The sequence below is a fragment of the Lotus japonicus genome, chromosome 3 (assembly GCF_012489685.1).
Source record: "Lotus japonicus ecotype B-129 chromosome 3, LjGifu_v1.2".
Classification (NCBI taxonomy): Eukaryota; Viridiplantae; Streptophyta; class Magnoliopsida; order Fabales; family Fabaceae; genus Lotus; species Lotus japonicus.
The window spans coordinates 15,659,463-15,686,845 of NC_080043.1; the positions used below are offsets into that span (position 1 = coordinate 15,659,463).

General features: G+C 35.0%; 3 protein-coding genes across 4 annotated transcripts; all 3 read right to left on the reverse strand.

Moving 5' to 3' along the window:
* Positions 1-6,504: 6,504 nt before the first annotated feature.
* Positions 6,505-7,851, reverse strand: LOC130749638 (uncharacterized). The gene is made up of 2 exons (XM_057603012.1): positions 7,671-7,851; positions 6,505-6,851 (listed from the first exon to the last, which is right to left on the reverse strand). Exons 1-2 carry the CDS (start codon positions 7,811-7,813, stop codon positions 6,602-6,604), a joined length of 393 nt encoding a protein of 130 aa, XP_057458995.1. The 5' UTR covers positions 7,814-7,851; the 3' UTR covers positions 6,505-6,601.
* A 2,474-nt stretch (positions 7,852-10,325) lies between these two features.
* On the reverse strand, positions 10,326-18,107 carry LOC130745495 (citrate synthase, mitochondrial-like). Of its 2 annotated transcripts, none has more exons than XM_057597790.1 (20): positions 18,036-18,107; positions 17,719-17,792; positions 17,524-17,586; positions 17,055-17,096; positions 16,893-16,958; positions 16,708-16,773; positions 16,418-16,531; positions 16,197-16,260; positions 15,530-15,612; positions 13,895-13,944; positions 13,745-13,822; positions 13,474-13,602; positions 13,309-13,351; positions 13,068-13,154; positions 12,718-12,822; positions 11,782-11,889; positions 11,610-11,660; positions 11,197-11,270; positions 11,046-11,097; positions 10,326-10,779 (listed from the first exon to the last, which is right to left on the reverse strand). In XM_057597790.1, exons 2-20 carry the CDS (start codon positions 17,767-17,769, stop codon positions 10,687-10,689), a joined length of 1,419 nt encoding a protein of 472 aa, XP_057453773.1. In that variant the 5' UTR covers positions 17,770-17,792; positions 18,036-18,107; the 3' UTR covers positions 10,326-10,686. The 2 variants fall into 2 exon arrangements, with proteins under 2 accessions (XP_057453773.1, XP_057453774.1); XM_057597791.1 differs by lacking the exon at positions 18,036-18,107 and adding an exon at positions 17,888-17,911.
* A 1,024-nt stretch (positions 18,108-19,131) lies between these two features.
* LOC130743666 (zinc finger BED domain-containing protein RICESLEEPER 2-like) lies at positions 19,132-20,936 on the reverse strand. Its single transcript, XM_057595899.1, has 2 exons — positions 19,238-20,936; positions 19,132-19,148 (listed from the first exon to the last, which is right to left on the reverse strand). Exons 1-2 carry the CDS (start codon positions 20,934-20,936, stop codon positions 19,132-19,134), a joined length of 1,716 nt encoding a protein of 571 aa, XP_057451882.1.
* Positions 20,937-27,383: the final 6,447 nt, after the last annotated feature.

Genomic DNA, 27,383 nt, shown 5'->3' on the forward strand with positions numbered 1-27,383 from the left:
GAAGTCCTTGTTATCATAAGTAATTTTCTGATTCTTCTTTGAAGTTAAGTTATGCCCAGGAGTGCAAAACGAGGTGTGAGAGAATTTGATAAGCGCATAGTTAATACACTTTAAGCTTCATTATATTCATTTTGTGCTTAATTTTTATAACTTAGCCATCTTCTGATCAATAGTGTTTATTTGAATTATTCATAGAAAAGTGGTTAGTTCTTTCTTTTTAGCTCTTATGACCCTTTTCACTAGAATAAGTTGAATATGGAGCTAAGGATATCCAAATAGGGCGAATAATATGTCGTTGGAAAACTAACTTGAAGTCATATAACCTTCATGTCAGCCAAATTTGAGAATCAGCCTTTAACTTGGTCATAATTTCTTTGTAAAGTTGATGTCGCTAATTCTGCGAGTCTGGAACGGTCTGCACTAAAATGATCATATCTTAGGCTAAAGAACTGTGAATTAGGATCTGATTAAAGGCTCGCGAAGCTGACTTAAGGAGCTAAAACTCTCATGTTAACCTCCATTGAAGATTCGACCTTCTTTTGGGACACGCAAATGCCTGAGTGTTCGACAGCTTATTCCTATATGTGGGCTCGATTTTGTGAAGATTTTGAAAAGATTTAGATAACAAGGGATTGTAACTTAATGGACAAGTTTATCTATTTGTATAGATAGGTTGAGACTCTTGTTAGGAACCTCATCTCACCTTTTCTTTTCTAATCCTTATTTTAGTTATTTTCTTATGGCTTGCTAAACTTTTGTGTTTGTTCTAGGGTTCTTAATTTTCATGTGTTTTCATACCTGAGATTTTGTTTTTAATAGTAATTCGTCTTTTTATTCAAAGTTGATTTATGATATTTACTCATACTTGAATATGCTTTCTGTTAATGACGTCTAAATTTGAAGTCGTATTACATTCTAATTTCCTTATCTAAGCGAGTGGATAAGTTATTAAAGGTACGTAAATCTATAGCATCGATTGGTTGTTAGCTTTGATGATTCTGTCTCTTAAGATTATTCTTGTACTTCGAGGGGGCGATGTTTCTTTCTTAACTTGAAACAAATCCAATTTTGGGCAATTGTTCGATAGAGGGTCTAGGATTCCATCTCACGATTGTGAGTTGAGTTTCTACCCCGAGACTTGCATAATTAATTTAATTAATCTCTTGTGACCTATGAAGGTATGTTGTTCTTCACTATTATAACCTGAAGGCTAACATTTTTCTTATCTGATAATTCAATCTTTTATTTTCCTACTTGATAATCAATCAATCAACTCATTTTACTTGCTTTCGTCTCTAAATTCAGTTTATAATTCACTTTAGTCCTACTAAGAACTGAACTGCACAAATAAATATTATTGGAGAATTACTTTGACAAAATGAAATATACGGTAGTGAAACAAGGTTAGTGAATAGTAAACGAGAAAAAGGAACAATCGAATAAGAAACAAAAAACGTTACAAGACAGAAGAAAGAGAAAAAAGAATAATAGTAAGAAAAAGAAACAACGTTACAATAATTTTTTTTTCTTCTAATAATAATAATAATAAACAAAATAAATAAAAGGGACAAAAGATAGAAAAATAAGAAAGAAGATAGTGATATAAAAATAGAGGATAGGAAAGAGAATTAGAAAATAGTAGATAGAAATAAAAGATATGAAATAGATATAGAAAATATAAAAGAAAAACAACACAATCTAATAGTTAAAAAAATTCTAATGGGGATGTAAATTTTTGTTTTTTTGAAAGTGGGGATGTAAATTGCTGTTACTTATTTTGTTTTTATTTTTTTTCCGTACAAATCTAATTAGACAAACTTTTTCTACCAATAAAAATAAAAAAGGAATGTCCTAAAAGATTCTAAAACTTAAATCAAAACGAATTTTTTTTAATAAATTAATGAAAAAATACTCTAAAAATAATTAATAATTACCGAAGTCTCCGACACCGGTGTCAATTTGACGAACACACTGTCGCGGCTGCAATAAAATTTATTAGTGCAATATAAGGTGTAACACCAGGATCGTTCTTACCCAGCCTAGAGTGAATTATAAACTAAATTTAGAGACGAAAGCTTGTAAAAGGGTTGATTGATTGATTATGAAGCAGGAAAATAAAAAATTGAATTATCAGATGAGAAAAACGTTAGCCTTCAGAATATAATAGGCAAGTGCAACATACCTTCGTCGATCAAGGTGTTAGAGATTTAAGTACCGTTAAGAACAACATTCACAATTGTTTCAACTGATTCACGCACTTTGATAAGGAAATTAGAACGGAATACGACTTCATATTCATGAACAAAAAGCATATTCAAGTAAAAATCATAAATAAAAAGATGAATTACTATTAAGAACAAAATATAAGTCGAAAACATGAAAATTAAGAACCTTATGACTAACAGAAAAGTTTAGCAAGTCATAAGAAAATAACTAAAATAAGGATTAGAAAAGAAAAGGTGAGATGAGGTTCCTAACAATAGCTTCAACTAGCCTATTTATATTAAATTATTAATAGATAAACTTGTCAATGCTTATAAAAAAAAAAAGATAAACTTGTCAATCAAGTAACAATCCCTTGCTATCTAATTTCTTTTCTAAATCTTCACAAATTTAGGCCTACATATAGGAATAAGTTGTTGAACACTCAGGCATTCGCGGGTTCCACAAGAAGGCCGAATCTTCAATTGAGGTGAACATGAGAGTTGTAGATCTTTAAATCAGCTTTGCAGGCCTTCAATAGGATCCTATTTCGGAGTTCTTTAGCCCAAGATATAATTGTTTTAGTGCCGACTGTTCCAGACTCGCAGATTAGCGACAACAACTTTGCAAGGCAATTCTTACCAAGTTAGATGTTGATTCTCGAATTTTTCTGAACATGAAGGTTGTAGGGCTTCGATTTAGCGTTCTAAAGATATATTATTCGCCCTAGTTGGATATCATTAGCTCCATATTCAACTTGTTCTAGTGAATAGGATCATAAAAGTTAAAAAAAAAACAACTAACCACTTTTCTATGAATAATCGAAATAAACACTAATGATCAGAAGATGACTAAGTTATTAACAATTAAGCACAAAATGAATATAATGAAGCTGAGAAAGTTACACATAAAGAGCATCAATTATACGCTTATCATTCATCCGACAAAGAACCAACAAATGGAGAATCTGAGAGGCTGGAGAATTCTTAGAACCATTCACAAATTCAAACTTGTTTTTCATTTGAAGTGACATGGTCATCAGGGGCGGACCCACAACAAGTTCAGGGGTTCAGATGAACCCCCTGAAAAAAAAAATTCCTACTTGCCCCCCTGTAATTTTTTTTGAACCCCGTGAGATTTTAAATTTGCACCCTAGACCCTAACTCCTCTCTCTCTCACACACCCATCACAAAACGCAGCAAAGCAAATATAGAAGAAACATGGTGAACGACACATGAGCATGAGAATAGGAAGAAGACAGCAGCAAAGCAAATGTAGAAAAAAATGGTTGTGCGGCGCATGAGCATCAGAATAGGAAAGAAGACAACTTAAAAAGTAGGGTTTCTTGGTTAATTGGGTCAAGGCCCATATAGATTTTTTTTTGGTACATCGGAATTTAAATTGCACCCGCAAGGGATTGAACCCTGGACTTTCCCCTCTCAATTCATATGTCCTCAGCTCTTACCACTTGAGCTATCATTCGGGGACCCATATAAATCCACACAAGTAAATGAATATCACAACCAGTTGTGGAAAAAAAAACCTTTAGTTAGATGCTGATGTACGCAAGTTACCTCGAGATTTTTTTGTAAAAGATAAAAACCACGTTTTTCATTTAGCTGTGCGATTTGGCAGGCACTTGGACCTTAGGTCCCTTAAAAGCTCTTTTTAATATAATAGTTGACCAAAAACATACATGAAATGGTGTTTTTTAATATTATTAAGCTATGAATACAAAGTTTCAAAGTAAAAATTACAATAAGTGAAATTATTCATATAATATAAGTTAATAAGAAAATAAAATAGTATATGCATATTTGTTAAAACTAATTTTGTTATAATTTTTAATTTATTTTAAACTAAGTATTTATATTTGTTTCAAAAAAAAAAACTATTTATATCCATACAAAAAACTAAGTATTTTTTTTAAAAAAATGTGTCAACCGAGTCAAGCGGTTCAACCAGTAATCCACTGGTAAGACCAATGACCCATTTACCCAGTACCCTGACCGAGTCGATCACCGAGCCGAGTTTAATAACACTGCGTCGGACAGACTAGCTCTCATTCTCTCACGATACACGCACAAGCACTCTCACCTAGGTCTGACCGTCATTAACTCACGCACGGGAACGGCGCACCACCACCGCCCACCACCACACCGCACCACCACTGCCCACCACCAGACCAGTCCAGCCGTGCCTCTGGCTCTGCGGCTCTACCCTAGGTATGGCTGATTTCCCTAAATGGCTAAATTAATTTCCTTTCTTTTCTCCTTTCTCAAGCTTGATTTCCCTAAATTGATTTCCTTTCTTTCTCTTCTCCTTTCTCAAGCTTGATTTCTCTAAATTGATTTCCTCAAATGTCATAATTTCATTCAAATGATGCTTCTAACATGATTGTTACCCAACCTGAGAACACAACTCCATCAAAATCATTATGCAAAAGATTTGAATCATATCCCTTTCAAGCTTGATTAAGAATTTAGCTTCTCTTCACACAATATTTATCTTTGAGGATGTCCTAGTGCATTAAGGTTTGTTCACTATCCTTACCTAAAGTCCAAACTGAGTGTGATGTACAATGGGAGTCTACAAATGCTTAGTTGACATTTTTATTGGAAAAACTGAAGTGTTTATATCACAAAAAGAAGGCTCATGTAACTGAATAGCTATCTATGATTTACCTATGGAGACTCTCTTAAAGTACAGAGCACGCTGCAGCTATTGTGTTTGTGCACTCCCTTAGAGATGGTCCCTGACTGTGTTTTTGTCTAGCTACTGTTGGTTTTGTACAACCCTTTAATTGTAGTTTTTTAGGGGTTTTAGCTTGTCGCGTAGAGGACAACTAAGATTTGTATAATTTCTGATGTATAAACATATTACAGTTGTTTTTAATTATATTTTTATCGATGTCCTCATTTGAAAAATTTGAACACCCTGACTCCAGGGTCCTGGATCCGCCACTGATGGTCATCGCTCTAATGCAAATATATATATATATATATATATATATATATATATATATATGTGGTTATTGGAAGTATCAAGAACAAGAGCAACGAGAATGAGAGAGTGATTCGCATTAGGATGAATATAGTAAATGCTCAAAGGATATTGGTTCGGGAGCAGAGAAGAAATAGTGGCCGGAAAAACCATGGTGACCACCGGAAGGTTAGAAGAATTGACTTTTTTTTGTACATCGGAAAGATAAATTGCCTCTGTCGGGAATCGATCCCTGGACCTTCCCCTACCCAACCCATATGTCCCCCAGCTCCTACTACTTGAGCTATCCTACGAGGATGTTAGAAGAATTGGCTGCCACAAAGCATTATAACTAATATGCATGCAGTAAAATACCGCCACAAAGCAAAACTGTTTTAACACAAAACTAAAGCTTAAACCGAAAAGTAACTATAAGTTAACTAACTTTCTAATATTTGTTTATCTAATACTCCAAGCTTTACATGACCAATTGCGAAATGAAATTAGGGTTTAATTTATTCTCACTCAACTTTCTCTCTTCTTTTCTTCTCACATTCCTTATAATGACTCTTATTTCTCTTTCTCATATCTCTCTGGGTGTTGCTGGAAATAAGATGTTAACCAAACTTTTTCCATGAAATTGGCTGACTACAATTGACCTATACAATGCTTGAATCGATGGGTATAAAATGGAGTGAAGTAAAATATGAGGACACAAGGTTTGTGTTCTAGATCTCCCAAATACCAACTTTCTAAAAGTACATGGATTTAAACCAAATAAAAAATGTCAACATATTCAATGTTGCCCATAAATTAAACACTGAATTTCTATAAGCTATTGCCATAGAGGTGACAAAAACACAACTCAAACTATTTCAATTATATTTTCTTCTATAACCACCATGTACTGACATCAATGTAGGACATACAGCTGGTGTACACTTTTCATGTGTTAAAATACTCCTTTACAAGATATTCCAAGTTTACATTGAGAGTTGACTATCCAGGCCAGAAATGAAATTTCAAGTAACTGAATTTCAAGGCAGAGATTTGGAATTCAAGCTTGTCAATAGATGTTAGAAAAGCAGATGTATAGCCAATGAAAGAAGAAAGTAAAAATTATGAACCCGTTTGAATACAGACTTATTGGAGCTCCGATAACTGCTCTTTGATTTGCACCCAAACGGGTAAAAAAATTATCTCGTAAGCTCTCATAGACTCTCACTTAAAACCTACATGGTGCTAGGAGTTGGCAATTCCTCAGGTCTTCCTTTATCCTTGTCTTACTTTTAGCTAACTTTGGAATTTTCACAGTTCAAATACTACCAAGTCGAAATGCATAAATGTAAACTATGGGAGAAAATGATCAGGATTCATGTCATGGCTTGAAGTATAAACACAGTATTACAGTAAACATTTATTTTGGAGGGGGCAAATTAACAATCAAACTTAACAACCACACAACAATGGACCCAATGAACCAAGTAATGAGGAGAAAAACGGCGAGTCCAGCCAAAATAGTAAGAAATGGAGGTCCCTGGCCAGCATTACTAGTTTCCTTTACATCTGATCCTTCATTTGGTGATTTTCCACCAACAGAGTTGGGGTTTGTTGCAGGAACACTCCATAGCTTCTGATTAATTTGCAATCTTCTAGAAACCTTGCACCTGGATACAATCAAGGCCAGAAGATAGAGATAGTTTCATGTAAAATTACAACAAATAAGTAAATTCAAGTGTAATTTAAAAAGGTGTAAGAATTACAACAATGAACTTTGGCATAGACACACACTCATTGCCACTCATTCAACAAACACGTTTGGATGGAGGAGCAAAGAAGGGTTTAATTTTAAGTAAGAAAATCTCCTAATCAGAAATAAGAGCAAGAATGACAAGTTATCATGGAACCTTTGGATAATTTCTTATTCAATTTCATTAATAAAATTTTATAAATTAAAAAATGTTTGTCCTTGAAGGATAGCTAGTAGTGAGTTGGGAAGAGCGAGGTTCAGGGAAACCCTGAAGGGTTGTAGTTTATCTTTCCGATGTACCAAAAAAATAATTTAAAAATGTTTACTCTGCCCTAGTCCCCTTTACCCTCTAAAATCCTCATATAAACATACCCAAACAACTGCCAGTAATAGATTTCCTTTAATTAACTTCAAAAACCTTGAGTTGTTAAACTAAAACTAGGCTAAATGAACCTATAGTCAAGGCCAGGGATCACAGATTAAAAAGAAACAAGGACAGTAAACTAGTGATGACAAACACAGACAGAATCAAAGTCCTAGGTAGAATTAAAAAAAAAATCAAGTCAGGTTCAGTGCAAAGAACAAAACTTTACAGTTGCTGGTAGCGAGAAATACAAAACCCAGAAACCAAAACAGGAAAATTGAGCAAGTGAATAGAAAAATCCACAAAAATTGAAAAATGAACTAATAGGAACGAATATTGAATGGAAAAAGAAAAGCAAAGAAATGTGTGAACCTGAGGGTAGAAGATGAGGGAGATAATTTGAGAATGGGAGTGGAATGGATTTGAGGTGTTGAAGAAAACCCTAGAATCAGTGGTGGTGACTGTGATCTGGCAGGTAAGAGACTGAGACTGAGACTGAGACTGAGAGATGCCATATCACTCTATGAACTTTCCACAAATTAGGACCTTATGTTCGAGTGTGGAGCATTTAACTATTTGGAGGCAATTTTTTACTTTTTACTCCAACAAATTAAACAAGGATTGGTACATTTTATTTACAGACTAATCCCTTGTTTGGTACGATGTAGCCAAAAAAGAAACTAATCCTTTGGGCATAGAGCTAAAAATGAGGCCTGGTTTTGTGTAGTGTTTGTAGGACTGGTTGTGTTAATGTGTTAGAAGTTCTGCACTGGCTAAAAATATGTTAAATAAGTGTGGGGTTTAAGAAAAATCGAGCCACAAAATGATCGGTTTAGGCTGGTTTGAAAAACAAGTTGAATAACAATTTTAAATCTCATAAAAGAATTATAAATGCTTCTCATTATGTCAAAAAACTAGTTGTTCCCTCATTACGAATTATAAAAGAAGTTACATATATATATATATATTTTGAAATAGGTCACAGAAGTTACACATATAAATATATTTTTGAAATAGGTCACACATATATTAGATGGTTTGTACTAAATTTTACATGGTACAATGTTCCAATCTAAATAATAAATATATAATGAGTATATTTTTTTGAAATAGGTCACACATATATAATGTATTTTTAGAATGAGTATTTGTGGGACGGGTTGTGCTTGTCCCTCACCCAACCCTAAATATTAATTAGGCCAGACTTTACTTTTTAAACATTAACCCGTCCATAAATTTGAAGAAACTCGATAAGGTGCGAGTTGAATAAACTGAGGTCAGGATGGGTTGAGAAATAAGATCGAATCTTATATACGCCAAATTAAGTGGGCGACAGTGGTGGAGCCCCTGGAGCTGGGGGGCTCACAGGGGCCATGACCCCACTGGATTTTTCACCATCTTTATAATACGGGGTTGTCTAAATGACCCTAGGTAAAAAATGAGTTAAATCACCCAAGCTTAGGTGTTCCAATGATATTATTACATGTGTCTTTAAAAAAATCCAGGTCATGTTCCAACTCAATTTTTTTTTCATTAAATTCATTTTATTAAATAATTTATTTATACTTTAATCCCATCAATTAAGATAAACTACACAATTAACATATTTTCCAAAAAAAAAAACCAAAACCCTAATCCCCAATTTTAAATCTTCCCTTTCAATCAATTTAAACAAGTGAATATGAACAACCTGACTCCTCATGTTGCAGGCGTTACGGAACATTCTTACAGATCCATGGCTAAGCTTGTTGGAGATGTTGTTCAACTTCATGCTGGGCTTCCTTTGACAGGGATAAAGTTAATTGGTTAATTAAACTAGTGCAAAAAGTTCATTTTCTTCTTGACTCATGCAGTCTAAGATCAAATTTTAAGGTGCAGAAACACTTTTAACATAACATTATATAGAAAACTGGGATGAGACAGTGGTTTTACATTTGAGCATCTTAATCTCTATCGTTGTAGACTTGTTCTTTAGAAGTTTATTGTGAAAATCTAATAAAGGTAAGCAATTTTTTCCACATGAACAATTCGAGATTGAATTTATAAAGAGTTGAAACTTCTGAACAATTTAGATTGTTTCTTCCGTCATTTGATAACTCATGGATTCTGTCGGGTTAATTAGTTTGAGCTTTTGAACCTTCGTGAGTTTTGAGTTATACTCAAATTACTTCAAATCTTGTTTTAATGTTCATTTTTATTTCATCAAAAAAACTATCAACAAAATACAATTATACGGGATGACTTCCATCGGGATCGTATTAAACAAACCATGCAATTATTGAAATGTTGAAATGATGGAGATGGATGAAATTCAAGGCATATGATAATTCATGAAATAAAATAGGACTATCCAAAAAAAAAAAATAGGACATTTAAAATTGGGGATTAGGGTTCTTGGTTTTCTTTTGGAAAAGATGTTGATTGTGTAGTATATCCTAATTGATGGGATTAAAGTATAAATAAATTATTTAATAGAATGAATTTAATGAAAATATATAAAAAAGAATGAGTTGGATTTTATGATGACACATGTAACATGAGTTGGAATTTTTTAAAGACACATGTAATAATACGATTGGAACAACCTAAGCTTGGGTGATTTAACCCATTTTTTACCTTGGGTCATTTAAACAACCCTTATAATACTGTTAAACATAAAAATAGTTTATTCAGTTTGACACCCCTCAAATGGCCCACGATCTACTCCTACCAGGTGCAATCCAAGATTCAAGTCGGAATTTTCTCTTCTACAATGCCTCCTGAGGCACTTCAAGGGGTAAAAGACTTGTTTATGAACAAACCGTGATGAGCTCACCTTGGGCTTGGAGGGTATTAAACAGTTTAGACTTTGCATTTTAAAAACGTTTCTTGACTTTCTTCACACCAATTTCAGCTCCTGTTTTAATACCATTAACATACTAGATGAAGCACAATAATATACAAGCAAAATCTCAGGAAGTACAAAGGATCCACCACAGCATATATTATGCCAGAGTTTTTTTTTTCTTGGTAAAAGAAAACGCTGGATTTATACACAGGACCGACTTTTATTGAGTATTAGCCTATAGCCATAACAATAAAAAAATCCAATTTAGAAAGAATACAAGGGGATACCCCCTAAACAATAATGCCTTTTTATTCAAATGCTCCCTCAATCCTAATTTATGCAGTTCAGAAGAAGTGGAAAAACAAACTGTGAGGGTTGTATTACCACCCTTTACCTATATACCAAAATCTTCTAAAACGGAACATGGTGGCAGAATGGCCAGAAAAGGGAAGGGAAATGAATATTCCTCATTGCAATCAAACTAAAATTTCAATTTAAGACCGCCGTCCATCTACCGCAGAGTGTATTTTAGCAATTAACAGACAAATGGTGACTTAAATTTCAGGATGATGCGCCGACCAAACTCTCGAGTTTCTCCAGGGTGACACTTTTGGGCCTTTCAAGTGCCATTCCAAGAGCCCGGTCCCAGATCAACTGAAAAACCACAAAATGAAGATAAATTTTAATCCAAGGTAACAAAAAGAGGAGAAATTCTGATTCTTATGAAAATTTATGCGAAAGACATGGCCTTATTACTTCCAATAAGCACTAAACCTTTTTTACTCTTTTAATTACTTTTTTGAAGAAGAAAAAGAAATTGCACAACCCATGCGGATCTAATTCGTAGACATAGGTTCTGCATCAAATAGCATGATTCGGAAAGAGAAATGTTAACAAGGAAACAAAGAGGCATGACAAACCTGAGGACCAACTCCAATACTCCTCGCTACACCAAAGAGAACAGTATAATAGCTGTACAGAATGTAAGAGATCGTCAGATTCAGCCTAACAAATAATTGCATAATGAAAACTATCTCAAGTCCAACAGGCGAGAGCGAAGTAATCACATACTTTTCCTCAGTTAGACCATAGTAGTTTAGTAGCACTCCACTGTGAGCATCAACATTAGGCCATGGATTTTTAACCTATACCATAGAAGAACATCACGATCAAACTATGATTACAGCAACCCTAATGTCTATCAAATTGAATGCAGGAATCTATATGAAAATGTATCAGTAAAAACGACATCATCCATGTGTAAACTACTAGGAAGAAAAAATCAAAGCAAACAGAACCAATCTGGAATGCCCTGCTAAACCTTAGAATCCTACTGTGTTTTTGGTGTGAACAGGTATTCATAAAATAGTAGCCATTAGACAGTGTACATTCATTATGCAAAAGCCATTTTGAACTCTAACAACAAAGTAGGGAAAATAGTTCCATACGAATGTTCATTGAAAAAAATAGAAACAAAGCACTACCTTGCCTAACTTGGTTAGAATGGGAGGCACAACCTCTTTTATTTTTGACACCTGAAAAGATAAGAAAGTCACATTATATATCATGCAGAAATTTACTAGGAGTAAAATCTGGTTGTGCCATAGAAAAGCACTCCAAAGCAAACAAATATAAGATAAGGAAACAAGTGATTACCAGCTGGAAAAGTGGATCATTAGGCAAATGCTTCAGTGCGAACTCCCTCTGACATGTGTATCTTGGATCAGTATTGCGCAAAACCCCATGTCCATATCCAGGCACAACCTGCAAATCCAAAAACGGCAATTACACCCAAACAATTTATCGTGCTGCTAAGAAAGGCTTCTCTTTGCTATAAAAGACATCAGAACAAGACAGTGATACTCTCTTTAAAATCACCTTTAGGGCAAAGATATGCATATTACCATATGAGAATCCCTTACTAGTAAAGGATTTGACTATGTCCCCGTTTGAATGCAAACCAAAGAGCACTGGTTGGAGCTTATTTATTGTATTTTCTAGTAGATAAGCTCCAATAAGCCCGTTTCCAAACAGGCTCTATATTACTCTTAAGGCCCATCACATAAACCACTCTTTTATTTTGAAAATGCTGAATTATACTTTTATTCCCTCTACTTAGGATTATGGGCGATTTAAGTCCCTCAAGTTTATTCGAGCAAATAGAGTCTATTTTTAAAAAAAAGTTCATGGAGATTTTGAGTAAAAATTGAGAACTTTGATAGTTTAAGACGAAGGAATCAAAATGTGATGGACTCAAGTTTAATGGACTAATTTAAAAAATGAGATTACGTTAGTACAAACACCTTATTGGGGGACCAAAATCGCACATTAGCTATAGTAATAAAGGGATTAAATTTGCAATAAATAATGTCTTTCGGAGATCAACAAAATCTCCCAATTTTTTTTTTCATTAATTGACCAAAAATCAAAGGCTAAAGAAAAAGCCACTAGGAGTGGGCTAGTGGTGAAAGGTTCAGGCAGTAAGCATTGATCTCTTTGCCATCATTGTACTCTAAATAAAAAAGCTAAATGGAAAAAGCAGCTAGGAAAACTTCATTCAGCATCATAAATTCAAATCAGTTACTACATTACCTTGCCACTGCTCAATGTTTTATGAATGTAGTCAGACAATTGTTCTGTACTTATATCTGGAGTTCCAAACTCGTTAACTAACGATCTGATCCATCGTAGAACTTCCTGTAATAACATGATAGTTGTGAATAAAACTAAAATAATCCTTGTACGTGACTAATATCTGACTGTATTTATCAGTATAGCACATATACTAACATGGGAAAGTTCTATTTGGTTTTAAATAATAGTGAAAATGTCAGGTCAGAGTAAACATTATCCATACATGATTCCTGAACAGAAAGATGAACTACAAAATATTTCATATCAGAGGAAAAACAGATAAAAAGAGAAGAACAAAAAACAATAACCTGATTGGCCAAACCATGCAGTGGCCCAGCTAAACCATTCAACGCAGCTGCGAATGCAAGGTAAGGATCTGACAGTGGACTAGCAACCTAAAGAGATTGCACAGTACAATACATCAGAAAAATAAAAAGAATAAAACTAAATAGAAGTACAGGTGTTTATTAAAGTACAAGTCCTCAATATTAAATATTTCAGAATTCAGAATTAAAACAGAATGGACAGAGTTTAACAGAAACAACTTACTAAGTGGGCTGTGTGAGAACTAACATTGCCACCTTCATGATCACTGCAAACAAAAAATAACAAAACAATCAAACAGTAAAAACGGTGGCCACTGCTAATTAAAAGGGAAACCATGCAACTCATCATGACCGTAGCATGTGGCATCATTCAGAATGGGATACAAACCTATGAATGGAAATGTACAGCCTCATAAACTCCAGCATCTCTGGATCATCAAATCCTAACATGTGAGCATAGTTTGCACCATAATCCAGAGTATCATCCAATGGGATGATTTTTCCATCCTTGTATATCCTTCAAAATGAGGTAAGAAATTAATCAGAATATGAAAAGATAGTATAAATCTGTCTTAACACTTCCAATTGGCTTCATCCCACAAATTAACCTTTTTTTTTTGGAGTGTGTAATATTAATGAGGATGATATGCATCACATACCGTCGGTAAATGTAAGCAGCAATTCCGGGCAAACGAGCAATTAAATTCAATGTATCCTCATAAGTTGGCTCCCAATACCTATAACCAAGCAGTAAACATGATACAGTAGCTTATAAGGTGCAAGTAACACAAAACCATTTAGAATCCTACCTTGACTTAGCTATCCCACCCTCATATGCCTTCTGAAACTCACTCTGCACCTGAAGATGAAATGGATTGATCGTAAATCATTCTTTCTATTACAATTTACAAGAACATTAACAATGTAAATGTTAGGCAATAAATTTAATTTACTATGACCCTTAGTGAAATATTGCAAAACTAAATCCATGTTTCTATTCCTTCTCTTCTTCCAAAAAGGAAGAATCTACATTTAGATGGGAATGGAGAATAGAAAGAAACCATATATACAAAGGAAACAGCATAAGAGGGGGGGGGGGGGGGGACATTGTTAAACTAAGAAACTCATTCTTTTAGAAGAACACATTACAGTTTGCTTCTTCTGCATCTGCAACTCAGTTAATTCTCTTTATTCATTGACCAATTTTGTGTCCAAGTTATAGACTATGTGGAAGATGCCAACTCAACCATTAATATACATTAAATATTTACACCATACTGACATTAAGCAACTAGACCACCAAAACTACATCCATAAGAACCAACATGACATGATTATATCTAAAAGAAGAAAATTCAATATTTTTATATCTTTCAATTAATTTTGTGTCCAAGCCATCTATGTTTCATTTAAGACTATGGCAGCATCCTTGTTTGCTGAGATTGGACCGAGAATAGGCACATGTTAGACATGCTTATTAGAGTGCCCCCTCAGAAAATTGAATCACCTTATTTTCTGCTCCTCAGAGATAAAATTTGATTCATTATGAAGCATCAACTCCACGCAGATATCGGACACAACACAGACAATACGCACAATTAATATCCAAAAAATAGGATACCAGGAACCCGAGTATTTATATATTTAAAAAAACTGAAAATATCAAAATGACAAATCTAAATTGAGAATTAAGATTAACATATTATATATATATATATATATTCACCTTCTCAAAGCCAAGATAAACTTTCCAATTTTCTTATGATGATAACCCAAAAATAAACACTACGAGGCATTCATATATCATTTTCACAACTTGCAACAAGAAGATGACACATTCTCTCTTAAAACAACTTAGGATATTTGAAAGTAGATTGTATAGGTTCGATTTTTACATGATTTTTTTAGCATTTAAAATAAAAAATAAGCTGACTTGTAAAAAGTTGAAGAATGTTTTTATGAAATCAGTGTCCTATAGGTGTCTAGACAAAAAATCGTGTTGGCTCGGTCTTTTGAGACTGCGGCTCTGAGCCGTGTCTAAGAAATGTCAGAGCCAAAAAATAATATTTTTTAATTCAGATACTGCAAAGAGGTGCCCTACACATGTCAAATCAGTTCCAGAGCAGTGTGAGTGTCGGCCCCGTGTCAGACACTCGGACACTTCATTGTTCAGAGGTGTGGTCTTCACCCTCTGATTAATTTTACTTCATAAAAGCTAATTATTAATATTACCTAAATAATTGGCAAATATATCTACGAAACAAAACATGATGCAACACAGGTCATTTTTTCTGAACAAAATGGACAGCTCAATAGCCTATCACGAACACAAGTTCCAATAAATGAATATGGTCATCTAAGTAGTTTAACTACGGAAGAAAAATTCATTCCAAGAAAATAAATGCATAAATTAAAAGTTCAAGAAAAAAAATCTGCCATTCAACCTGGAGGGCCATGACACCAGTTGTAAATTGTGTCATTGGATGAGCAGAAACAGGCAGAGCATCAATTGCCTTATAAGCATAATCTGCAATAAAACATGAGTTCACAATTCAGGGGCATAACAAGAATAAACTCAGAATCAAGTGCATCATAGACAAACTAGCAAAAATTATTTGTGTTGAAATTTCTAGATACACGCCACGCCACACACGTGATATTTGATCAAGCGGTGAATGTTGTAAAGAAAGGCAAAATGCACCAAAGCATCTCCATATCTTTTTAAGTAGCAAGAACTTAGATTCCAATGTGCATTTCCTCAAACAAAAATCATACAAATGAAAATGAACAATTGAGAATAGCCTCATGTAAAGTTCCTATCAACTATGATGTTATAAAACACAACGAACCAATGAGAGACCGACCCTTCATATTATAACATGGTCTTGAATATATTGCCATTCACTGTTTCTAACTTTATATTATGACAATTCACTTAAACTTGGAAGAAAAGCATCTACACTATAAAACTTATATCTATAGAACTTACAACTGACAAAAGCACTATACAAAACCATGACAATCAACTTGGAGTAACTCTATTATATTACAACGAACAATTATTGCTTCAAGATAATTATAACCAAGCTATGACTTTAAAAGAAAATGAACCTGGGATAGTTGCACGGCTTCGCAATTCTTGGGCTAATGAATCCACTTGTTCTTTACTTGGTATCTGTGACAGAAGGTATGAATAAAATATTATACAATCATATTTAAACCAAGAGCACGTATTAAAATACCTTCATACAAGGTTTTGCTATATTGATTACAATTACAAGCAAACGCCAAAAAGAATTAATTCAATTTGATTATGTAGAACTATTGCATACCTTTCCTGTGAGTAGAAGCCACAGTACAGCTTCAGGCAAAGGTTCCCCCCCAGGAAAAGCACCTGGAAGTGCTTTCTGGCATTCAGGAATTGACATGCCCCTAAACCGAATTCCCTAGAAGAAAAAAAACATGCTGACCTCAGATAAATTCAGTAAACATTAACAAACAAATGCTATGTCTGAGACTCCATCAATTAATCAATAGTGATTAGAAAGTCATACAACACATCATTTTAATAGCTCATAAAGGTCTTTAATAGTGAAGCCTGAGTTCATTGAGATATGTATACCTCATCTGGGTCAACAGCTGAGCCAAGCCACACCAAAGCAGTCATTCCTCTCATTCCACCAAGTACCTTTAAATTGTGAGAAAGAAAACTTCCAAAAATGAGTAGCTTATAGACAAGAAGGGAGGACAGCAATTAATGCTGCTAGTAACTTGAAGTTCTCTAACTATGGAAAATGATATAGTTACCATATCAACAGTGATTTTTCCCAGTTCAACATTTCCATGATCTTTCTTCAACTTCTTAACACGTTCCTGCAATCAGGTTTCCAGTTGAAAGCTAAGCAGCAAGAAACAATGAATAGAAATAAACAGTATCACTAGTACCAAAGCTTCAAATTGTAGACAAACCTGATACTGAGGAATTAGTTCCTTCACCTCAGAATAAAGATCCTGTAAAACAGAAAAGGTATGAATAAAAGCCAAATTAGACAGAGACCAAGAGATTCAAGCAACTTCATGCATATTGCATAAACACCGATAAGTTTCAGATATCGTCCAAAGTCCAACCGAGACAAACTAAACTACATTATGCTATGCAACTCCAAACCACACCATAATAACAGCAATAGAATCCCCATATTGAACAGTGCTACTACGGTACAGTACTGAAAACTTGTGCTCCTCTCTCACATATAGACAGTTATTTCCCATTTCTTTTCAACCAAAATTTTTACAATAGGAATAAATGAACATACAATAACAAGTAGCACTGTTACAAGTGGTGGAGTACAATACATACTAGTATACTACTACTACTACAGCACTGAAAGAAATTTCCATCAAAAGATACATCGATAACGAGGACGAGAGAGCTTACAGTGTTACCGGAGCTCGGAGTTTGGAGCCATCTAACTGAATTGGCGAGACTAGATTGCTGACCCTGTCATAAAGATGATCATCATTGCAAAGAAATTAAAAATGGCACAAAAATGAAAAGAAATATAGCAGGTTACAATGTTACCTAAACAATCAAACACAGAGAAATTGATGAAAATGGGGAGAATTTAGTTACCACACGAGATCGAAGCCGGGAAAGCGCAGAAACGCTTCGGAAGAACGCCATTTGGATGATGAACGCAACAAAACCTGAATCAACTCGTGAAAGTTAGCAAACTAGATGCGAACAGAATCAAAACACATGAATTGAAAAAGTTGAATCTGATGCGAAAGAACAAAACTACAAGCTGCGGTGGGATCAGAAGGGGAACAATGAGGTGAGATTTTGAGTTTGATGCAGGGATGAGAGAATGAATGAAGAGGGAAAAGCGAGGTAGGGTTTGGAATCGGAGGAAGAAGAAGAAGAGAAGAGAATAGAGGAGAAGAGCGTACCGTAGAAGAGTCAAGGATGAAAAAAAGGAGAAAATGATCGCGGATCCTGAAGAAATGCGAATTGAATAGGTCTTTATTAGAGCTGGGTATGCGGGTAAACCGCCCCGCATAGGCCCGCCCCGCGTAGGCCCGCCCCGCGTAGGCCCGCACCGCGTAGGCCCGCATTTAAACGGGCCTCTGATACGCTGGTCCGCCCCCGCCCCGCGGATAAGCGGGCTGGCCCGCGGGCCACCAGCCAAATTAAAAAAAAATAAAAATGCAATTTAAAACTAAATTAAAAATATTTTTTTTCATAAAAAACCTTATAAATGACTAAATTAAAAAATGAATGGATTTTTTTTCCAAAGTTGTCAAACTTTGTTGATACATAATAATTCATAATTAGTAAACTCAAATGATCAAATCCATTCTTAACTTCTTGCATATAATATTACTATAAATTTAAATAACATAAAAGAAGTCTTACAAATCCTGACACATTAAGTCTAACAAATCCAAACATGAAATCCTTAAGTAATGCATACAAGTCTTACAAATCTTAAAGTTGAACAAACATGTCTTAAAAATCTAAAACAAACCAAAACATCAAATATCCAATTCATGCATCAATCATCAATTCTTCATTCAACATTCTTGGATGTAGGTGGCTCCTCATTTTCATCATCTTCTTCATCTCCTACAACTCAAATTCAAATGTTATAAGTCATAATTGATAATAAATTTAAAAGGTAAAAAATAATTCAATGTATGATTTTATAAACATTTCGTTCATGAAAGAATGCAATAATTACCTTGAACATCAAATCCTAGCAACCAATTTCTTGTACAAATCAAAGCTTGCACATTCTTGGGGAGAAGAGAGCTTCGATATTTGTTGAGAACACGAGAGCCAATACTAAAAGAGGATTCGGATGCTACGGTTGTAATTTGAATGCTCAATATATCACAAGCCATCAATGCAAGAATTGGATATCTTTGTTTATTCTCCTTCCAATATTGCAAAAGATCAAGATCCTTATGATATTGTGAAGAAAGTCTTGGATCATCCAAATATGTTTCCAATTCAGACTTTCCTACTTGTGACATATTTTGATTCTCATATGTGATAAATCTCTACATAATAAAATAGAAACAATAATTAATAAATGTAAAAACTAATTAAAAATTTAGGTAAAAAATAAATACAAGGAGTAAACAAATACTTACATCCAAAACATTGGTGGTAAGAGAACTACTAGGTTGAGAAGCATTAGCAATGTCACTAGTAGTATCCAATGTCTCTTGTGTGGATTGACTTCCACCATCAAAATTGTTGACATACTCATGAAATAGATCATACATCTTTTGTTTGACAATCCTCATCTTAGTTTGGCGAGCAATTGCATCAAGTCCAATGTCAGAATAACAAAACTCCAAAAATTGAAGCTTCAAGCGAGGATCAAGAACGGAGGCAAGTGCAAGAATAACACTATAATCACACCAATACTTATCAAATTTCAGCTGCATTTCTTTTATCATGTCCCTGATCACCGCATCCTCATGAGTCTTATTTTGAAACAACAAACATTCAATAATCCACACTTGCATGAAATACAAATTAGATGTTGGATAAGTGGATCCAGAAAACATATTTGTGATATCATAGAATGGAAGCAAAACCTCACAAATTTTTTTTCCTCTTTCCCAATCTTCATCACTAGGGAGAGATTTGTAGTGTGAATCATCTAAAGCAAGCTCCTTAAATGCACGTCGATATACAAGTGCACTTTTAAGCATCAAGTAGGTGGAGTTCCACCTAGTAACAACATCCAAACGCAAACCAACCTTTGTCTCCTTATCAATACCATGTTTCTCCACATAAACTTTAAAAACATCCCTTCTTCCTTGCGTTGCCCTAACATACTTGACACTTTCTCTAATTTTGGATAAAGCATCATTAGCAACATCCAAACCATCTTGAACTATGAGGTTTAGTATGTGGGCACAACAACGAACATGAAAAAATTCACCATCACATAACAAACTTTTATTATTCTTCAACGTATCTCTCAAAGACTTTTCCAATGTGTCATTAGACTTAGCATTGTCCAAAGTCAATGAGAATATTTTTCCCTCGATTCCCCAATCCACCAAGAAATCATTCACAATCTTAGCCAACTCTTGCCCAGAATGTGGAGGAGGACAATGACAAAAATTAAGAATTTTACTATTCAGTTTCCAATTTTCATCAACATAATGAGCAGTCAATGAAATATAACCAGCAGCAGTACAAGCAGTCCACAAATCAGAAGTCAAATTTATCCTACTTGGAACTTTGGCCAACTCTTCTTTCAATTTTTTTTTCTCTCCCTCATACAACTTAATAATATCTATTGTGGAAGCACGTCTAGAGGGTACCTTTACTTCAGGATTCAAATATTTCAACAACTCTCTAATCCTCCTATACTCCACAAAATTGAAAGCAAGGTCATGCTCTATGATAGACATGGCTAACATATCACGTACAACTTTGTTATCCACTTTTCTAGTTCTCAATTTGGCACCTTGATGAAGCATTAGTTTACCAGCAGTAGTTTCATGAAACTTTGGAATCATTTGACACGCATTTTTGTGACGCCTCAAAGATGAAGTTCCATAGTCATGACCACCACATACATATTGCTTCCCACAAGCAAGACATTCAGCTCTATTTTTCCCATCAGCTCCTTTACCAATTGTTTTGAAGTAATCCCAAACATTAGATGTGAGCGACCTATCTCTCTTCTTATTCTTATCAACTTCTGCGGGTGATTCAATGGAATTTTCAGTTTCAAGGTTCAAAGGATTAGCACTAGACTCACCAACATTAACAGTTTCATCCAATTCATTCATAGAGGAATCAGAAGAATCAGATTCAGACATATTTCCTCCTATAAAACAATAAAAATAGAATATATTATCTAACAAAACTATAGAATCTAACTTCAGTAAAAAAACATTGTACAAAAAAAATATCAACACTGAAACAATGACCACACTATGATCTGGTTCTCTAAAATGGAAAGAGTAAAGTGATGGAAAAAACTAAAAAGCATCAAATTTGTGACTTTTTGACCTTTTGTATAATGACTTAGAAAAAAGTAAATAAGTTTGCTAAGATTACACTGGGAACCTCTTGAAATACGTGGTGCTATTAGTCTAATGCATGTAGCATTCCGTCAATTTTAAGTTGGCATATTCTACAACCTATTATAGCTGGTTGGGCATTGTGGCAGACAAAAAACATCCTTAGATATATACAGCACTCACGCTAAACCTGTGTAACCTTTGATTTTGATCATTCTTTCTCACGATAACACCACATTCCAAACTCAGCATTGTCAAAATCAACACTGAAACAATGACCACACTATGATCTGATTTTCTCCCAGCAGCATCACCAACATAAAAGGATTGATTCATATCAATGGTACCAAACAACAGGGAAAATAGAACATTAAGAAAGGAGGAGCAAACCTGGTTGATGGGCGGTGGCGCGGCGGCGTGAGGAAGAGAGGGAGCGTGTGTGGTGGCCGCGGGTGGCTGCTGTGCTGGGTGCTTGGCTGTTGGTGCTGGGCGGCTGGGACAGTGGGACTTGAGGAAGAGAGGGAGCGTGTGTCATTTGAGAGAGAGAGGAGAGGAACCAAAAGTAATTTAGGGTTTGTAATGAAATCAGATAAGATTTTAGAGAGAGGAATGGGTTGGACCTTTTTTTTTTTTGGTGTCTTAAACTTTTATTTTCCTGTTGGGCCAGTTCTTCATTTCAAGGTTTTTTTTTTTATAATGCGGTCCAGCCCGCAAAACCGCGGTTCAACCCGCCTGAACTCGCGGGTTGAGCGGGCCAGACCGCGTAGGCCCGCATTTAAACGGGCAACCATTCAGCGGGCCACAGCCCGCGCGGACTGCGGGTTACGCGGGCCGGCCCGCGGGCGCGGGCCAATTCGCCCAGCTCTAGTCTTTATAGTGAGAACTGAGAACGAACGGTGAGAGAGTGATGGAAGTGCTTTGACGTCTTTTATTATTGTCACACAATTTTCATTTTTTAACTGTTTTTTGGATAGCATTCTTTTTTCTTTTCTTTTTTAGTAAATGAAAAAAATGAGTGAAATGTTTTTTTTTTTTAATTAGGGTTAAATGTTACTTTAGGTATCGAGTTACTTTGGTATTAGGCAAGTGGTTTTACAGTTAAGCTTAACACGGGTGACAGCTATGATTTACGCAACCAGCTTCTCGGTTTTGGTGGCCTTTTTTCGCAATGCTTCTGCTTTTTTACTAGGCAGCTTTTCGGGCCCCTCCAACGGGTTTTTGCTCTCATGTGAGTTGTTGACCATCAAGCGTGTCTCCTTTTAGCTTGGGAGTTGGGTTTTCGGCATGACGTTTTAAGAGTGACTCGCTTGATGATATTAGGGTGTTGGAATCTCCCATTTAACTTCGTATTTGGAAGCTTTGTTGGTGGAGATTGTTGATGCTTTTACTCGTCTATGGTGTGTATGTTTTAAGCATATTCCACGAGAGACATATGTGTGAGCTAACAGGTTTGCTTGTTGGGTCTAAGTTGTATGTTTGGTGTCCGGAATCGGTCCTTGCCCCAACAGAGTTAATGTCGCTCCTTGCTTCAGACCAGCGTTAAATGTTACTTTGGTTTTCGACAACTAGTTTTATCCTTAAGCTCTATGATTTACGCAAGCAGCTTCTTAATTTTGGTGGTCTTTTTCGCAATGCTTCGGGTTCTTAGTTGGCACCATATGGGCGCACAATTAGAAGCTTACACAAATTTGGGGTTAAAGTAGGAAAACACCTAAGTTTTGGAGTGAGAGTAAAAGTGAACTTTAGACTTATTAACTATTTCACCTTAGACAACACCTTTTTTTGGTGTAAGATATGTGTGCTCATTTAGAATGAATCATGTTCGAGCCGGGAACATCCATATCATGGTGGAGCTAACTCTTTCAGTGGAAAGTTTTTTTCATCCACAAGACTTAAACCTGACACCTTAGTTAAGAAAAATTAAATATGTATCACTTGAACAACCCACCGTGAGTACCTTAGACAACACCACCTTATTATCATATTTTTTTATCAATTGCATTAATTTTGTATAATATTTTACTCTTTTCCTATTTCTAAAGTACACGAACTACCTACTTGTTCTTAATTGTCTTCAAAGTTCCAAAAAGATGGCAGTGCAAGAAAGTTAGTTGGGTCAACAAAGATGAACTTGGGGTTTTGACCTGTGCCAAAAAGGTTGGCGCCTGCCTGCCGGGAAACTAAATAAAAAATAAATTTTGATTCATTTACATTTTTCTCTCGTTTGAATTTTATTTTCCATTACTTTTTTCTATCTCTTCATTTACATATCACATCATTTATCATATATCTCATTTCTCATTAATTTTTTCAGAAATTTTGAATGTAAGTGAAAATAAATTGTCACCGGGTATTATTGATATAAAAGTTTACTCTACAAGACACAAAAGCATTGCGTTCTTGTATAAGTTCAACGAGTTCTTATCCAAGAGTCATAGACATGAGGATTCTATTCTAGCCGCACGCTCTCGTGAAAATAAGAACTAAAGCAGGCCATTCTTTTATGACGGTGCCTGAATTCTGCATCAGATGCTTTTTGACTTGTAGATGACAATATTTCTGGATTTTTTTTTTAAATTTACTTCTAGATTGGTTGTATAATTAATCCAAAATGGTTAATTAATTACATCATAGGTTGAACAAGAGAAATTCGAATTACGCACTTTTTATTTGAATTTAAATAAATTATTTTACTGGTTTATTAATGGATAATTTGGTATATCATTAGTATAAATTCAGATAATATTAGGTCTGATAAGATAAAACCCATAAATTCTGTCAAAAAAAGAAAGATAAAACCCATAAAAATTTAATATTATCCACTATTTGGTTATACAATATTTAGTCTTTTTTATTATATGGAGGGACTTGGCCCGAAACAAAGAAAAACTACACAAGGGTATAACACAGGAAAGAAACTCTCATACAATCAAACAAAAGCAGGTTTGAGCAATAAGATGGGGGATTTCCCATAACATGGGTACCTATGGCCAAATCACGTGCCATATTTGTTAAGCAGTATGCCACTTGGTTGGTCTCCCGCCGAATGTGGACACCAAGAAACTCCCGAGCTTCCATCTTCTAATAGGCTCTAATCTGATTAACAAGAGAGGTATAAAGGTGAAGAGAGTCAAAACCCTCATTTATCAGTTGCACCATAGTCATGGAGTCACTCTCCACAATGATCTTGGAGAACCCCTTCCCCCACTCAAGGGGGAGCATGATGCAAATGCCCCAAAACTCCGACCAAAGCACATTAGAAGTCCCCAAATTATGACTAAAACTAAAGAGCCACCACCCATTGAAATCTCGATAAATTCCTTTGCACGCCACAAACTGAGAAGTACCTCTTATCAAACCATCTATGTTGTACTTAATCCAAGTGGGTGAAGAAGGAGCTCATCCCACTTGAATTAGATGGTAAGCACGAAGACCAGGTGAGGAGGGAGAGTGTAGAACATTCCTATAGTGCGCGTAGTCGATTTGCAACCTCAACGTAGAGGTTAAAATTTGCTGCAAAACAAAACTTGCTCCCTGGAAAATATAGTTCGCACGCGTAGTCCAAATAGCCTAGAGAATGATGCCCAATTTCGGGATATATCATTTAAATTAATACAATCATATGTTTGGTAAAGAATTGAACAATGATAAATAGTGTAAATTTTTTTTACCAAAATAAAATATTGAAAAAATAATGGACCAATATGGTCATATTTTGCCATGTAAGAATCTGATGTGGCATGGTGTTTCGGATCCAACTCAAGTGAGGAGGAATCTGTGCACCGTCTTAAAATGAACATGGAAGCACGTGATCAAAGGCTGTTAAGATTATGGAATATCTTCAAGCAAGGGATATGTAGCTCGCTAGGGTGCAACTTTGGGAAAACACATGCACAATTAACTAGACCAATACAATGTGATCCATCCAATGTGAGGTGTATTACAATGCATGTAGTCCTCCTCATATGAAGAGGAACTCATTGAACATAATCCTCCTCTTTTAAGTAGGAATATGGGAATCAGAATCTGCTCACACACTAGAGGACTTGACAAGACTAGACACAACTTCGGGAAACCTGTGCATGCTTGACGAAACCATAATTGATTTGATCCTCCCCATATGAGGCAATGGCAATTGACAATGGTTCTAGAAACTAAAATTTCCAAAGAAGGGTTAAGCTGATACTTTTGGCAGGTTCTTCATGATGCTCTATCGGTCAATTCAAACTGATTTAAATGCCAGCTTGCGGCGTCGTCGGCATGTACGCGTTGCTCCTCCACGATGGAAGATAGTCTCCACTGCTTGCGTGATTGCCCGCATTCTTTAGAGTTGCGGTCGCGCTTGTGAGCTCTTGCTTGGCCTAACTTCTATCAACAAAACATCACAAGTTGGGTTCAATTTCATGTCTGCAATTTGAACAACAACAACAAATTCATTATTGACTTATGGGGGGCTTGGACATGGAGAAACAATGTCATTCTAGATGATACCCCTTAGACAGTGGGGGAGGCTTGGAGGAAAACATTCCATGAGCATGATAAATTTGTGAAATTCATTGACACTCAGTCGTGCATATATTGAGATTTGAGCTCGTTATGGAACCCTCCACCTCATGGGTATTTCAAATTAAATAGCGAGGAAAGTTATCTTGATGGTGAGAATTGCATGAGTTTTGGTTGTTTGGTGAGAGATGACAACAATTGGATTTTTGGCCTTGTTGCTTATGAGCATGGTGGTAATCCAATGATGGCAGAAGCTATGGTCTTAAAGCTTGGTCTGTCTCATGCTGGGAATACAGTCACAAGAAGGTGGTTTGTGAGATGAATTGTGCAAAGTTGTTGGCCTTGCTGGAAGAGGGGAACTCCGACTGACTGGTGCTCATGGTGAGTGATATTAATCAGCTCTTGTGTCGTGATTGGATGACCACTTTGCACAAGATCCCTTGAGCTTGCAACACTGCAACTGATTACCTTGCCAAATTGGGGGTGAGGTCGTTAGCTTCTTGTGTGAATTCAATAAAGGTTTCAAACATTGAGTTGGAAACTCTTTGTTGCGAGACTTTGGGCTTGTTTGATTGCAGTTTTAGTTTTCAGTTTTTAAAACAATTTTTAGAAACAATTCTTAAACACAGTTTTCAGAAGAAGAAAACAGGTTGAATGACATGTTTTCCAACATTTAGAAAACTGATATCTGAAAACCAAAAAACTGAAACTGAAAACATCTTTTAGCTGTTTTATTTTTTTAGTTTTAAAAACTGAAAATGAGAACTGTTTTCAAATAGGTCATACCAAATATGTTTTCAATTTTTAAAAATTGGAAACTATTTTGAAAACATGAAATAAACAGGCCCTAAAACTGCAATCAAACAGACCCTTAATTGTTTTGATTTTTTTGTTTTAAAAAATGAAAATGAGAACGGTTTTCAAAAACAGTTTTTGAAAACATGTCGTATCAAACAAATTTTCATGTTTTAAAAACTGAAAACTGTTTTAAAAACTACAAACAAACAGATCATTTGTTTCTACTATATAAATTTTTCTTGCTTTGTATAAATAACATAAACAACACTCAAAATAATGTAGCAATATTTCTTGAGCATAATTTTGACACCATCCTCTTAGATTTTCTCCCCACTCCAATCTACCGCATTTATGTTCGCGGAAGCAATTGCACACCATATTTTTTTTTTTGAAACTCACACCATATTTAAAATTACGAAACACATAGTGTAAATTCCACAAACATACATGTAGAAAAATGTCAAGAAAAAGTTGGGTATGATAATGACTATGTTTGGCATGCCATTTCAGCTAGCTTATAGCTTATTTGACTAGCTTAAAGCTTATTTGACTAGCTTAAAAGCTCTAATAAAAATGTTTGGTGAAGGAGCTTATTTCAGTAGCTTAAAGCTTTAAGCTATAAGCTATCTCAGGTAGCTTAAAGCTTAAAGCTTATAGCTTATTAAATATATTCTCATTTTTATCCTTACTATTTTATCAAAATTTCACCTTTAGCCTTATATGTTTTCTACTAAACCTATTTACCTACTCATTTTTAGATGTACAAAAAAAAAACTTATTTATTTATCAGTTATCACACTTGTCTCATATGTACATCGTTCCCGCACAGAAATAATTACTACTTCAGAATAAAATAAATAATTTTATATTACAAATTACAAATTATTTGTTTTATTCTATTTAATTTAATAAAAATATAGAAAAGTAAATAAGTAAAAATTA

Coding starts and splice junctions, on each gene's coding strand:
- LOC130749638 (XM_057603012.1), bottom strand. CDS start 7,813: ATGGCATCTCTCAGTCTCAGTCTCAGTCTCAGTCTCTTACCTGCCAGA. Junction 6,852..7,670: donor CCCTCATCTTCTACCCTCAG/GTTCACACATTT, acceptor GATTGTATCCAG/GTGCAAGGTTTCTAGAAGAT.
- LOC130745495 (XM_057597790.1), bottom strand. CDS start 17,769: ATGGCGTTCTTCCGAAGCGTTTCTGCGCTTTCCCGGCTTCGATCTCGT. Junction 11,890..12,717: donor AAACATTGAGCAGTGGCAAG/GTAATGTAGTAA, acceptor TTGGATTTGCAG/GTTGTGCCTGGATATGGACA. Junction 10,780..11,045: donor GTATTGGAGTTGGTCCTCAG/GTTTGTCATGCC, acceptor GTGGTTTTTCAG/TTGATCTGGGACCGGGCTCT.
- LOC130743666 (XM_057595899.1), bottom strand. CDS start 20,936: ATGTCTGAATCTGATTCTTCTGATTCCTCTATGAATGAATTGGATGAA.